The sequence below is a fragment of the Myotis nattereri genome (assembly GCF_964212035.1).
Source record: "Myotis nattereri genome assembly, chromosome: 16".
NCBI lineage: Eukaryota > Metazoa > Chordata > Mammalia > Chiroptera > Vespertilionidae > Myotis > Myotis nattereri.
Window position 1 is genome coordinate 27,662,255 of NC_138091.1, and position 15,705 is coordinate 27,677,959.

General features: G+C 42.3%; 1 protein-coding gene across 1 annotated transcript in view; it reads left to right on the forward strand.

Annotated features, from left to right (window-relative positions):
• Positions 1 to 15,705, forward strand: part of MYO1D (myosin ID) — a gene marked incomplete at its 5' end in the record, with an annotated part of 266,794 nt that overhangs the window by 113,377 nt on the left and 137,712 nt on the right. The window contains 4 exons of the mRNA XM_081110278.1: positions 1,094 to 1,168; positions 6,867 to 6,999; positions 12,808 to 12,974; positions 14,580 to 14,787. Of these exons, the coding sequence (XP_080966404.1) occupies positions 1,094 to 1,168; positions 6,867 to 6,999; positions 12,808 to 12,974; positions 14,580 to 14,787 (583 nt within the window). The remainder of the gene's footprint in view (positions 1 to 1,093; positions 1,169 to 6,866; positions 7,000 to 12,807; positions 12,975 to 14,579; positions 14,788 to 15,705) is intronic.

The window sequence follows — 15,705 nt, forward strand, 5'->3', positions numbered from 1 at the left end:
CTTGCAGAATTAAGTATGCAAGGCTGAAATATTGGCGAGAGTTCGGGGTTAGAGATCTGAGAACTGTGTGCATTGATGTGATTGTCGAGGGAACATGTAGACAGGTGAGAAAACAGCTGTAAGAAGCAGCTGCATCTAGAGTTACCATCACCCAGAATCCTCCATGACTTTTATACCCCAGCCCTGAGTGTGCGCCACCTAGAGGCCATGTCCGTCACTGCAGCAGAACAGGTCCCATTCCCACCTTTCTCACCAACTACTGGGCTTTCAAGACCTTACTCATCTCCCTTCCTCCGGACCAGCGGTTCTCAACCTGTGGGTTGTGACCCCTTTGGCGGTCAAACGACTCTTTCACAGGGGTCGCCTAAGACCATCCTGCATATCAGATATTTACATTACGACTCATAACAGTAGCAACATTACAGTTATGAAGTAGCAATGAAAATAATTTTATGGTTGGGTCACAACATGAGGAACTGCATTTAAAGGGCCAGAAGGTTGAGAACTAATGCTCCAGACCATGAACACTGGCCTCCTCGTTTTCTATCAAGAATGTCATGCATGTGCCTGCTTCCTTCCCTTTGTTTAATCTATTTCCCTGTGTGATCTGCCTTCTGCTTTCTCCTCTGCTTATCCAGCTCTTACCATCCTTTGCGGCTCTCCTTGGATTCTTTTATCCCACCCCGAACACACTGAGTGAACCTTAGGCAAGCCCCTTGACCTCCCTACGGATGAGGCCCTTAGTTCCTGTGTGTCGCTGGTTTGCTTTTATCTTAGTAATGCTGGATGATAAATACAGCTGTCTGTATTTTAAGAGTCATCTTCTTGAGGTAAGCAGTAAGCCAGTAGAAAATGATCTTAATTGTAATTATGGTAATGATGTTTGCTCTGCTTTTGAAGAATAGAAACAATAGCCCCTTTATTTAGGAGGTAAAACTTGATGTTCCTTAACACAGGACTTTGAGGACAGAATCAGCCTCATAAACTGATTGCATAATTAACAGTGGGAGGGTGTTGTAGATTTCTAGAAAACCTTTACATGTGGCTCTTGCTTGGTGAGTAATGAACATTTTCTGTGTTTTTCCTCCGTTAGCTATTCTGTCATCGGTTTTATTGACAAAAATAAAGACACTTTATTTCAAGATTTCAAGCGCCTGATGTATAACAGGTAGGGTTAAATTTTACTATCTTTATATGAAACACTGACATATATCGCACAGTATATATGCACATGATTATTTTTATGTGACGATTTTAAGACTTTTTTTGGTAAATTCTCTAGTTCTGCTTGATCAGACTTAATAAAATATTACTCTGTAATTATAACAATCAGTAGGCTTAGGACAGGGACCTGCTATGAATATGATTTTCTTTGATTACCCTTGGGTGGCCTCAGTTTCTGTTTACTGCTGCCATCCTTCTGGCACCCCCTACCAGAATATTCAGGAGGAGTCCCTGGCCGGGCCAGTGGCGAATGGAAGGTGTCAGATAACCTCTGGCACAGCTGAAAACCTTACACACTCCGATTCCCACTGTAGTGTCTTTGCCCCCAACGAAGAGGTCCCTCTGCCGTCCGAGTGGCAGCCGGAATCAGTGATGGTAGATCCTGAGTGGACAGAATCTTCTCACAATCCCAGAAAAGGGGAAAAAACAAGTTCAAACCCAGCAAGATACTTCGGAAAGAAGGCCATGAAGAATGGATGCTCAGCCAGCTACTTCTATGGGGTTAGAGAACTGTAGACACTCATTTATCAAGTCTCCTCAGTCAGTTGGTCAGTGGAGGTACTGAGCACCTCTGAGCCACACGTTTTTCCTTGCTCTGGGGTACAGCTGTGGGAGAAATTTAGATAAAGTCCCTGCCCCCTTGCGCCTTATATTCTAGTAAAGGGGGCAGTCAGTAAACAAAATGACAGCTAACTTCCAGGTAGTAACAAGTGCTATGAAGAAAAATAAAGTAGGTAAAAGATTGAAGGGTGATCTCTCTCCCAGTTTTTTTTTGCGGGGGAGGCAACCAAAATTTCTGGTGGCCTTGTTTCAACAAGGATTAAAAAAAAAAAAAAGATTGAAGGGTGCAAGGAAGGGCAGGGGAGGCATTGTAGGTAGGGTGGTGGGAAAGGCTTCTTAAAAGAGGTGATATTTGAGCAGTGACCTGAATGAGGTGGGGGAGTGAGCTGTGAACAGTGGGGAAGAAGAGCATTTCAGGTAGAGAGAGCAGCTAGTACCAAGGTGCTAAGGTAAGAATGAGTTTGGGAGCATCGAGAACAGCCAGAAGGTCATTGTGGCGTAAAAGAGAGGGATGGGGAGAGTGACAAGGAATGAGTATTTACAAAGGTCAACGGGGCCTGGGTTATGAAGAGTCTGTGAGCCGGGGTAAGGAGGAAGAATGAAGGGCAGCCATTGGAATTAATGATCAGATGTGATTTATACATTAAACAAATCACTAGGGCTACCTTATAAAGCACACACTGTTGAGGGCAAGAGTAGAACTGGGGAGACCAGTTAGGAGACTAGTCTGAGATTTGGATGGTCGTGACAGAGATGATGCAAGGTGGTCAGAGTGGGTGATAGTAGGTAAGTAGAGCCAACAAGACTTGCTGATGAATGGGATGTGTGATGCGAAAGAAAAACAGAAATCCAAGCCGATGCCTGAGCAGTAGGGAAGGGATGCTTGATGGGGGAAGACAGGAGGAGGAGCTAATCTGGTGAGGGAAATCGAGAGCTTTGTTTAGGATATTTTATGCTGGAGGTGCATATTATATTGAACATCCAGTTGAAAATGCCAAATAGGCAATTACATGTATGCCTCTGGGACTCAGGGTAAAGGTGGGGTTTGGGGTATCAATTCATTGATAGTATTTAAAGTCTTAAGACTGGATTTAGGGGGAACTCAGATTTAAAAATAAGAGAGAGGAGAGGTCAAAAAGAGAACCCCTGAGACGCTCCAGCATTTAGAGTCAAGAAAGAAAGGAGGAACTAGCAAAGGACACTGAGCATGCCAGCGAGGCAGGACGAAAACCCGGAATCTGGTGTCAGCGAGGCCAAGCCAAGGAAAAAGTGCGCTGAGAAGAAAAAGGTATAAACCGTGTCAAAAATCTGTCCAAAGCAGAGTGAGGCGAGGACCGAGACGCACTGTTGGGTTTGCTGACATGAACATCAGTGGGACTCCTGACAGCACCGGTCTCCGTAGAGTTGTGGAAGGCCAATGTGTGATGGAAGTGGGCTCCAGGGAATGGAGAAAATGAGAATGTGGCGACGTTGTGTTTAGACTTTTTCCAGCAGTTTTGCTGTGAAATGGTTCATCTGCGTGCATGCCACCAGGAATGCTGATGGAGCTGTGCCATTAGGATGTTACAGACAGAGGGGACCCTGTAAGAGCTGGCCATGGGGAAAAGGGACTTTCAGAAAGGAGTTTCAGTTCGTAACTTATCAGGTAAGAGGGACAAAGGACAGAGTCTGGCATGGCTCTGTGTAGAAAATGTCAAAAACTCAAATTAGAAAAAATGGCCTTCGTTGGCCAGTGGCAATGTCTGTGGGTTTGTTGCTAAGGGAAGAAGGCAGAGCCGGGCTGTGTACCAAGGAGACTGCCCCAGGTGGCATTCCTTACCTTCGGGAATTCATCATGGCCCCAAGTTCAGCTCCCCGGAACAGCTCCACCTCCCAGCGGTGGTTCCACGTAACCCTGAGCTCACAGGACAAATGAAGAAACGGAACAGCCTGTGGATTATTTCCAGAGGAAAACCTGATGGTCATGTGGAATGGAATACTTGCGTTGGTATGACAAGCTATATATTTTTTTCCTATTGGAAAACCCACTAGGGAAGTCAAAACAGCAGTGAGAATTCTAGGTTATTAATTGACTGAAAAACATTACTCATAAAATCCAAAATGTTTAATCTCTTGGTAAACACAGAGTCGGAACAAAGGAACTTCGACAAATCCAACAATGAAAGGCGTCAAGTGAAGATGAATTCATTTCACAATAGGGATGATCTTGTCAAAGGTGCAAAAAGATTAAACATCTGTTGACTGCAACGTACTGTACAGATATCCATCAGAGGAAAGGCCTTGCCAGTGGGGTGGGAAGTCTTGAAATTGTTCAGGCAAAAACCATTGTCCTGGGTGGTGCTTGGATGGGCTACCTTTGCCTCTGGACACATCAGTGCTTCCATGGCTAAATAGCCTCCCAAATTTCCATCCTTTTTTCCTTTGTATATATTTAAAGGAACTTGGATCTCCAGTTCTGTAGACCTTCAGAGTATACATGCATGTTAGTGTGTGTGTGTGTAAATGAAAGGAGGAAGAAAGCAAACCATTGGCAGGCCAGGTGCACAGACTTTGCTCATCACTTCTGTTTTCTTAACCAAATAAGTTCTGCCTTGCCTTAACATACCATGTTTCTGGATAACTAAGTTTCCCTTTTAAAGAAAGGGTTCCTTTAGTTTGTTTGTTTGTTTATTTGTTTATTTATGTATTTATTTTGAGCTATCAGTAGCAATGCCTTTTTTTCCCCCATTATAGTTTACAGTCAATATTATTTTGTATTAGTGTCAGGTGTACAGCCTAGTGGTTAGGTAATCCTATACTTGACAAAGTGTTCCCCCGAAATTTCCAGTATCCACCTGACGCCGTATATAGTCACTGCAATATTATTGACTATATTCCCTATGCTGTACTTCAATCCCCGTGACTGTTATGTAACTACAATTTGTACTTCTTAATCCCTTCACCTTTTTCACCCATCCCCCCCCCAATGCCCCACCCATCTGGCAACCATCAGTCTGTTCTCTGTGTCTATGAGTCTGTGTCAGTTTTGTTTGTTCATTTATTTTGTTCTTTAGCTTCCACAAACAAGTGAAATCATACAGTATTTGTCTTTCTCTGTCTGGCTTATTTCACTTAGCATAAAACCTTCTAAGTCCATCCATGCTGTTACAAATGGTAAGATTTCATTCATGTTTATGGCCGAGCAATATTCCATTGTATATACGTACCAGAGCTGTTTTTATCCACTCGTCTGTATTCACGGGCACTTGGGTTGCTTCCATGTCTTGGTTATTATAAGTAATACTGCAGTAAACATAGGAGTGCATATATTCTTTTGAATTAGTATTTTGGTTTTCTTCAAATATATACCCAGAAGTGGAAATACTGGGTCATAAAGCAGTTCCATTTTTAATTTTTTGAGGAAACTCCATACTGTTTTTCATAGTGGCTGCACCAGTCTTCATTCCCAGCAATAGTGCATGGGTCCCAGAAAAAGTTTCCTTTAAATGTTTGAAAATTATTTTGTTAATATCACACTCATGACTTCCTGGCTCAAAAGTGCTTTCTCTGTAAAATGATTGTACGTGTCTATTTTCACTCGTCATGTGTCAATCCAACTGCTTAATAATATAATAATAAATGTCTTAGTTCCTTCGTTTTCAGCACCCCTCCCTAACTGACAAGGTAGTACAAGAGTCTCTATAAATGGCCAACAGTGAGTAAGGTGGTATTTGGGTAGAAACTGCTTAGATCAAAGTAGAAACTGCTCACACCAGAATTTTCAAAAGACACCTGCTCTGCTTTCAGGAAATTGTATTCAGTAGGTGTTGGGAAGGCATCCTGCACTCATGTGTACTAAATGTCTAGAACCACCACTTTAAGTTCTCTCTCTGCTAAAGATTAGAATGGAAAAGTTAAGGAGAAACCATGTAGGTTGATGTGGTTATTTTTATTGATGTGCATATCATTGGAAATTTATGGAATAAAACTAGAAAGTGAAAAAACTGGGTCCATAAGCCACAGATCAGTGCATTATTTTATAACCACTTTCTTGCGAGCGGCAGGGAGGGTCAGCAGTGTGGCGCTGTCTTCACTCAGAGACCCGGTAAATCTTCCCCTCACCTCATCGGTCCTTAGCATGTTTGCAGCAATTATTTTGAGCTGCTCTATATAGAAATTTACTAGGTATTTGGGAAACCAACTCAATTTTCTCAATTTTATACCAGGAGAAGAAAAGTGGGGAAAATGATGGCAGTAGTAAACACCATTAGCAAAAAAAAAAATGCCCATGTTAATTCTTTTCTAGTCTCACCCCAGTTTAAAAAAAGAAAAAAAAAATCTGACAGGAGAAAAGTTTCCAGGAAGCCAGCAAGGTTTCACATTTCAATCTTTGAAAATCAAAAGCACCCGAAATGAAACGGGAAGAAAATCTGAGTTGAGACCACCCCACGGGTGTTTAAAAATATCTCCACGGAGCCACATAATGACTATTCCGTGGTGAGCACGAACGCTGGCCTGAAGCGCACTTTTAAAAATTGGATCACAGCCGTCTTAGTGTCACCTCAGTGACAGATTATAGCCGCCAGTGCTACCTGTAAGTGGCTCGTCAATCCAACTGCAGGCGAGGGACTTTCTAGAAGACGGTGTGGGGATGGTTATTTTACCTTCCTCGCTGCACTTTTGGAAAGACCTGCCTGTTGGTGGTGTCACCTATTCTGTGTGAACATTTGTTTCAATCAGAAGATACTTTGGTGTTCATGTTTTCTACCATAACATTGAGAGTCATTTCCCTGCTAGTGGTTTGCACTCATTCCTGTAACTACCACCCAGACTATTTTATTTTATGTGTAGATTGTAAGACCTATGTTAACTCCTTGAGGGTATTAGATCATAATAATATAGATGTCACTTCAAAGAGGGTTTTTTTAATGCAGTACAGTTTGGACACATCTTTCAGCATCATTTTCTGGATGGAATTGTTTCTCCATTTAGGCCTTGTGAGTTCAGTCTGTGGTCTAGTCGTACCTCCCAGGGTACGTCCGGCAGGATTGCTTAGCAGTTCTTGTTCAGCCTGTTTGAATTGCTCTTCCTGTGCTTCTCAGTTCAAATCCTGTGCTGAAGAATATGTGGCCCGAAGGCAAACTGAGCATCACGGAGGTGACCAAGCGCCCTCTGACCGCTGCCACCTTATTTAAGAATTCTATGATCGCTTTAGTGGACAACCTTGCATCGAAGGTAATCCTTTTCTTTTCTGACTGCCCATGATATATGTTAGCGAGAATGTAGGTGTGGCTTGCTTTTTAGGTAATGATAGTAAATCACATGGAAGAATAGATATTTAAAGCAAATGTTGTAATAGAATTTTTATTCCTGGTGTGTGGATTTTAGGTAATTATAGTAAATCAAATTGTTGTTGTTAATGGGGCTAGACAAAAGAGTTGTTTGTGTCCCAGGTAAAATTGTTTTTAATTATGAATTATATCATATGCCTGAACTTCTGCCCTGGGCTGACACCAATGGCTGGCTTTTTAAAAAAAACTTGAACTAAATTGTAATACACCATCTGTGTATTATATCTGAATACAAAATGACCAGATAGAGTTTTAAGAGGAGGTTTGGTACTTAAGAATTATCCTCAGGTTGTTTTAAATAGTTGAAATAAAAAGTTGTGTTATTGACCATTATGTCTGCTTTTTATTACTCCTGTGAGGTCTAATCCTGTTTGGTAACTTTAGTCTGTTTTTTCGTAAAGAACATATTTTTACTTTCAACTACTGCTGCTGACAACTTTGATAAATTAGGCAGCATTCTGGGACTCATTATTTTTAATTCCTTCATTTTTATCTTTCTCTTCTGGTGCTTTTCCTGTGTCTTTTCTTCATTGTTATCCTTTTAAAAAAAAATCAACTTCCTCTCTAAGAATTTAAATCTATTCCATTTCTGGTGCCTTCCCTGTGGATGAATTAGGAAAATGCCAGAAGAACATGCCTGTTCAGTAGCTTTCTGGTTTTTGTCTGTTTTTTGTTAATCCTCACCTGAGGATATTTTTTCATTTATTTTTAGAGACAGTGGAAGGGACGGGAAGAGACAGAGAGAGAGAAACATCGATGTGAGAGAGGCACATCGATTGGTTGCCTTCCGCAGCCTGCAAGTGAGGTGCGTGCCCTTGACCGGAATTGAACCGGGGACCCTTCAGTCCTTGGGCTGACACTCTATCCACTGAGCCAAACCGGCTAGGGTGCTTTCTGTTTATTTTCATCAGGATTCTTTGGCCTCAAGTGACAACAAATAAGCGCAATTTGTTGGTTTATATAATCAAACCTCTGGAACAGGAGGGGTACAGACTAGAATTCATTAGAACGCTTCCTCTTGCCTCTCGGCTTCTCTGCATGTCAGCTTCAACCTGCCTCACCCAGCAAGAAGGGAGGCAAACCTAACGGGAAAGCATGCAACACAGGAACTAGAGTTGAACAGAGGATTTTATAAAATAGATTAGATTTATTTAATTAACTAGAAAAGAACCACGGTTCTAAAATCAGTAGTTAAATGTGCATTTAAAAAAAATTAAAATACTAGAACAGTCTATAGCAGGGGTGGGCAAACTTTTTGACTCGAGGGCTACAATGGGTTCTTAAACTGGACCGGAGGGCCGGAACAAAAGCATGGATGGAGTGTTTGTGTGAACTAATATAAATTCAAAGTAAACATCATTCCATAAAAGGGTACGGTCTTTTTTTTTTTTTTTTTTTTTAGTTTTATTCATTTCAAACGGGCTGGATCCGGCCCGCGGGCCGTAGTTTGCCCACGGCTGGTCTGTAGTGTCTGTGTAAGGAATTGCATTCAGCTGCTAATAAAAGAGACCCCAGCCCTGACCGGTTTGGCTCAGTGGATAGAGCATCGGCCTGCGGACTGAAGGGTCCCAGGTTTGATTCCAGTCAAGGGCATGTATCTGGGTTGCGGGCACATCCCCAGTGGGAGATGTGCGGGAGGCAGCTGATCGATGTTTCTCTCTCATCGATGTTTCTAACTCTCTATCCCTCTCCCTTCCTCTCTGCAAAAAATCAATAAAATATATTTGAGAAAAAAAAAGAGAGAGACCCCAGTTCATAGCTTAGCCTTGAGAGACATTTGTTCTTTCTCCTGTAAATGAAGTGTATAGGAGGCGGTACCCGGGACTGGTACGGCAGCTCTAAGGTGATCCGAGACCCAGGTTCCTTTGTCTTTCTGCTCCACCATCCTTGTGCTTATCATGTATCCTCCTGGCCCAGGATGGATGTACTGCAAGCTCCCTCCCTTTTAAAGAGACTTCCCGCACAGCTGGCGTGGCTCAGTGGTTGAGCGTCAACCTATGAACCAAGAGGTCACAGTTCGATTCCTGGTTCAGGGTACAGGCCCTGGTTGTGGCTTCGATCCCAGTGTGGGGCTTGCAGGAGGCAGCTGATCAATGATTCTGTCTCATTACTGATGTTTCTCTCTCTCTCTCTCTCTCTCTCTCCCTTCCTCTGAAAAAATAAAATATATTAAATCAATAAAAATATATTAATCAATAAAAATATATTAAAAAATAAAGAATAAAGAGACTTCCCGGAAGTCTCCCACAGCCCCTCAGCTACATCTCACTTGCTGTACCTCGTTGACAGGGGAGCTGGGAAGTGCATTTTTATTCTAGTCAGCAGTACACCCAGCTAAAAATAACTATTCTGTTTCAAAGTAGGAGAAAGATCCTGGATGTGAGGTAGGCAACTGCCTTAACAGTTTGCTACAGCTTCCCAATCTGGGTGTTTATGGAGATGGGGGATGAGGGAGAGAGCAGGGATAAGCAAAAGAATATAGACAATAGAAGGCAGGAAGATGGCCGGGGCAGAAATGGGAACATGTGGATTACATTTAGAAAATACAAAATAGTGTGCTAGAAATAAATCTATATAGTTGGTACTCACCAGGAATGTAAATAGACTAAACAGAGTAGATAGGTGAAAATACCTAATTAACACTATGCATGAATATTATAAACAAAGAGGTAGATTTTTAAAAAACTGGTTAAAAGCAATATTAATGTGAGAGAATATGGAATTTAAGAAAAACAAGTATTGCCCTAACTGGTTTGGCTAGTGGATAGAGCGTTCGCCTGCGGACTCAAGGGTCCCAGGTTCGATTCCGGTCAAGGGCATGTACCTTGGTTGCGGGCACAACCCCAGTAGGGAGTGTGCAGGAGGCAACTGATCAATGTTTCTAACTCTCTATCCCTCTCCCTTCCTCTCTGTAAAAAAATCAATAAAATATATTTAAAAGAAAAACAAATATTAACACAGATAAAGAGACTGATAATAAAATGAAGGTATGCAAGACAGTAAAGTCACTTTGAACTAGGTGCCAAATAACATAGCCATGATTATTCATGAACTTTATAAAGCAAAGGAACCTGACATTTTTTAGAGGAAAAATGCACAAGTACACAGTCCTAGCGGGAGATTTCAAACCAAATCTACCCCAAACTGATAGACATGGGAGCTGGGACAAAAACCTTAGTAAGAAGGCAGAAGCTTTGACCTGGCTGGGTAGCTCAGTTGGTTACAGTGTCCCCTGATACACCAAGGTTGCAGGTTCGATCCCTGGTCAGGGCACATAGAATCAACCAATGAATGCATAAATAAGTGGAACAACAAATCAATGTTTCTTTCTCTCTCCCTTCCCCTCTTTCTCGAAAAATCAATAGACAATAATAAATTCATTTTAAAAAAAAGAATGCAGAAGCTTTGTAAACCAGATTTAAACTTTTATCTAATAGATCAAAAGAACTCTGTACCCAGGGCATAGGAAATATATATTCCTTTCAAGTATAAGTGGAACATTTACAAGAATTGACCACATGCAAGATCACAAAGGAAGTCTTAACTATTTAAGAAACGTATGTACAGATATATACTCCATCCTCATAGCAAGTAAAATAAAAATCAGCATTAAAAAAATGTAATGTGCTTAGGGACTTAACAAATGTTCTCTTAACTCAGTTGAAGAGGAAATAACAATGAAAATTACAAAATATCTGGAACCATATGACCAAGAGTTTGTCAAAATTTGTTGGAAACTGCATAAGAGGTCCACTTGTTATGCCTGTATAAAAAAGTGGGAAGCTTGAAAGTTAATGAGCTAAGTTCTCAGGAAGTCAGAAAAGAAACTCCAAATAAAATCTGAAGAAAGAAGTAAAAAAATAATATTTTTAATAGCAAAAATTCAAAGTAATAGGAAGATAAGAAATTTGATCAAATAGACCTTGAGTAAAACTGATTTTTAAAAACACAATATTGTGAATGAGAAAAAGATACAACTTCATATATTATAGAGGTTTTTAAAGCATCAGAGCCCTGGCCGATGTTGGCCCATTTGGTTGAGCGTTGCCCTGTGCACCAAGAGGTTGCCAGTTCAATTCCCGGTCAGGGCACATGCCCGGATTGTGGGCTCAATCCCCAGGGGTGGATGTGCAGGAGGCAGCCCATTGATGTTTCTTTCTCACTAATGTTTCTCTCTCTCCCTTCCTCTCTGTCTCTAAAATTAATAAAAACATATATTTTTTTTAAAACGTATTTTAAAAAAGCATTAGAATATTATGAACAATTTTATGCCAATTAATTTATAAGATATTTTTCTAGAAAAATAAATTACCAAAATTAACTTAAGAAGAAATAGAAAACCTGAATAAATCAGTAACCTTAAGTATTCTAAATCACTAATCAGAAGTCTGCTTCCCCGAATTCTGCCAAGAACATCAGGCCCAGGTGGTATTACAGATAAATTATGCAAACTTTTGAGGCGCCAATAATCCCTATCGTATATAAGCTGGTTTGGAGAATGGGAAGAAGAGAGGCCATTACCTGACTCATTTTACGAGATGAGCATTGCCTTAGTACAGGTTAATATTAGAAAGTAGAATTAGAGGTCAGTTTCACCGGGGAACATAAACAAAAATCTCCAAAATACATGTGAGTAATACTGCCCACTAAAGGCAACTGAAATGTGAGGTAAGTTATAAAAACCAACTTCTTGAATGCAGCCATGAACTAACAAGAAAGCAAGAAATATGTAGGCCAGGGGCCATGTCAAGGCAGAAGTTAACTGAATAAAAGGAAAAACAGTCACAGCACTGAAGCTGCCTTTCACTCCGTGGGGATTTGTTGAAGGAGGTAACTTTGAATATAGTAATTCAAACCAGGTCCTGGAAGTGGGATGTCTAATAAGAGATAATACACACGCACACGCACACGCACACACGTGTGGGTCTCCAGGGGACAGCCTGCCTCCTCTAAGAGTTACATCTAGAGTGAACTAGAAACAATCCCTCATTATCTGAAAGGGAAATGGTAGTGAGCCAGGAGGGGGTAGGTGAACATCCCTTGAGAATTTATCATCATAAGGTAGCTTTTATGAGGTTTGCAGTCCACATTCTTACTACCTGGGTAGCCTGAGAAAGTTCAGGCCAGCAATTTAGTTTGAAGTGGTCTTGTTCTGGTGTTGTCTCCGGGCATCTGATGTATGAAATGAGGACATTAGGGCTTCTACTTTAGTAATCACAGACTAGGTCATTTAAACTCACATCCATGCTGGGGACATGTAGGAAACGCAAATAAAATATGCAGAACCTCTGCTTAAAGACACTGGAGAGATAACAAGATAGTGGAGAACTCCTGGGCTGGAAGCCATGGAGATGAGCCCAGGTTTGAGACCTCCTTTCTCTGGGGGGAATTTGCCAACTGCAGAGCAAGTGGATGGGATTTGAGTAGTGGTTCCGACAACCTCATGGGGCTAGTGAGACAGACACAGACACTAGGGCTTGAAAAGGAGGAGGTCAGGGGTTACCCCCTCTCACTTTGGGTCAGGGTCCCAAAAGGCTGCCATAGCAATAAAGGTGAATCAGAAATGGGCAGTCCGTCACAGGAACCATAGTTCAGCTTTGAATTGTTTTACTCTTTAAAATTAGACTAGCTTGTTAGTGCCGTTGGCCTGTGGTTTTTCTGAAACTCACCATTTCCTGATTGATTTCTTTAGGAACCTTACTATGTACGTTGCATCAAACCCAATGACAAGAAATCCCCGCAGGTATTTGATGATGAGCGCTGCCGGCATCAGGTTGAATACCTTGGACTATTGGAAAACGTGAGGGTGCGACGGGCAGGATTTGCCTTCCGCCAGGCGTATGAGAAGTTTCTGCACAGGTGAGAATGGTCTCAACAAAGAAACCTGCTAGCACACAGAATTATGGAGTCCTAGGCTTCCCCATGTGGAACCGTGCGTGAGCACCTGACTATCTGGTGAATGAACAGTAAAGTTGAGGAAGCTGCAGGCGGACACCCCCCAAAGGGTCCTTAGCACTGCCAAGGAGTCGAGAAAGGCTCCCGCCACTGCCGCTGCACTCGCCAGCTGTGAGCCCAGCTTCTGGCTGAACAACGTTCCCCCTGTGGGACTGCACTGACCACCAGGGGGCAGCTCCTGTGTTGAGCATCTGCCCCCTGGTGGTCAGTGTGCATCACAGACCCATCGTTCCGCAATTCGTTTGATTTGCATATTAGCCTTTTATTATATAGGATTCGTAAGGTTTCTGATTTTGTTTCCTTTTTCCACATGATGTTGTGTAATGTTACCTCTCTCTTCATAGTAGAATTCTTTCATTGGGCTTCTATTTCTGTCCCTCTCTGGCAAGTGAGTAAGCTTTTAGATGTATTTCCTTCTGGGTGTTTTTTTTGTTGTTTGTTTCACTCAACAAATCTATTTCCTCATCAGATGGCAGGCAACATGGTATATATATAGTGGGGAACAAAACACAGTCCCTGCCTTCCTGATACCCACAGACTAATGAGAGTGGGCAAAGCCTTTCTCGCTGTGACTTAAAATTCGGATGCAGAGTGTGAACATGACTAAATTTGACTCCATGTATTGAACAAGTTTGCACCTGGGTCAGGGGGAGCCCTGGGCTAAGCAGCCTTCTAAGCTGGTCCCGCGATCCCCACCTCCTGGAATTCACCCTGTCTAGTCCCCTTCCCTCTAGGGTGGCCTGGGCCTGGTGATCTGCTGCTAACAAAATGGAATATGGGAAACACGATGGGATGTCACTTGTGGGATTAGGCTGCAAAGGGCTGTGACTCTGTGCCTTCCATCTTGCTCACACTCACATCCTGTGTCGTGAAGTTGGTGTGTAGGGAGCTGCCCTGTGAGAGGCCCACGGGGCCGAGAAGTGTTGGCCACTTGCACGTAGGAGCAGAGTTGATTTTGTCTGTTCATTTTATATGCAGAATGCTGCTTAGTCTTCTTTCCGTGATAATAGTTCATCTGCGTGGTTTCCTCTGAAGCCAGTATAATGTGCATAAATAAGGTCAGTTGTGCACTTTCCCCAATCACTTACCTGTTCGTTTATTAGTCTCACTGTGCTGGTGAGAAAACCTGTGATAGCGGCAGCCCTGTCTTGTTTCTATCTGTGAAGAGAACGCTTCCAACGTTGCCTCTTTACAAATGATACCGCCTGGAAGTTCTTGGCGCAGCGCCTTTACTACATTCAGGAAGGCCCCTTCTATCCCTGCGTTAGGAAGGGGTGTTATGAAGGAGTGTTGGATCTTAGTGGAGTTTTTTCCCTATATCTCTTATCAGGCTATGACATTTACTTCTAGTCCTAATTTCCAAAGAAGTTTTTGTTTTCTTTTCTTTCTTTTCTTTTTTTTTTTTTCATTTCTGTGAAGCATCTTGAATTTTACAGAATGGTTTTTCTGCATCTGTTGAGATCACGTGGTTTTCCTCCCTTCATCCGTGCCCTGTTCTTGGTTCCCCAGGTACAAGATGATCTCGGAGTTCACCTGGCCCAACCACGACCTCCCTTCAGACAAAGAGGCTGTGAAGAAACTGATCGAACAGTGTGGCTTTCAGGAAGACGTGGCTTACGGGAAGACCAAGATTTTCATCCGCACTCCCCGCACGCTGTTTACCTTGGAGGAGCTCCGCGCCCAGATGCTCCTGCGGATCGTCCTCTTTCTCCAAAAGGTAATTGTACATTTTACAGACACGGAGGAGGCCTTGCCGGTACCTTCTCAAAAGTCTGTGGAACCTGTTCTTTGATTCAAGAAATGTTCGTGATGGTATATTTTTTGGAGTGCTTTCTGTTACCTTTCACACAAGGAAAACTTATTTGGCTGTCTTAGCTCCAAATTATTTCAGCCTCAAAATGCTGGACACATTTTGTCATCTGGTATTGCAAGTTTTAGAGATGCCTGAAACAGCCTGTTTTTGTCTCTTCTGTTAACTGAGGTGTTTCCCTCAGCTGAACTGCATGAGGAACTTTTTTTATTCTATTTTGTCATTCAAAAGTTTTGCCCAGATGTTTGAAACAACCTCCTTCACCCTTCATTACCCACCACCTGCAGTGACTGAGGTGTGCAATGTTGGCATCAGGCTGCTCTTCAGATCCTGGTACCCATCCCCCATTGACCTTACAGGGCCCCCTTCTCATTTCATTCACTCATTCATGTATTTCTTTTCATTTCCTTACACCTATTTTCAGACCTTCCATATGAACCCTTTTAGTGTAAAATACTATATGGGTACATAAAAAGGAATCCTGTGTCTCTGGGAGAATGTCACCGGCATATATACCTGGAGAAAAGGGCCTAGGTCATTGGGTAGGTGCAGACCTAATGGATGTAAGGCGTGCCAGGTTCCTCTCCAAAATGCCTCTGCCAGTCTGCACCACCACCAGCTGTACATGGGGGTTGCTGTGTGCCCACATCCTTACAGTATCATCCAGCTGCCTATACATTTTGCCAGACTGTTTAGGTGGTATGATAACTTGCTGTTGCACTTTTCATTTCTCCATTGACCATTGCATTTGAGCACCTTATTGAATACTCGTTTGCTTTTTGGGTTTTCTATAAACTGTTTGTTCATATCCTATGTCCCTTTGTC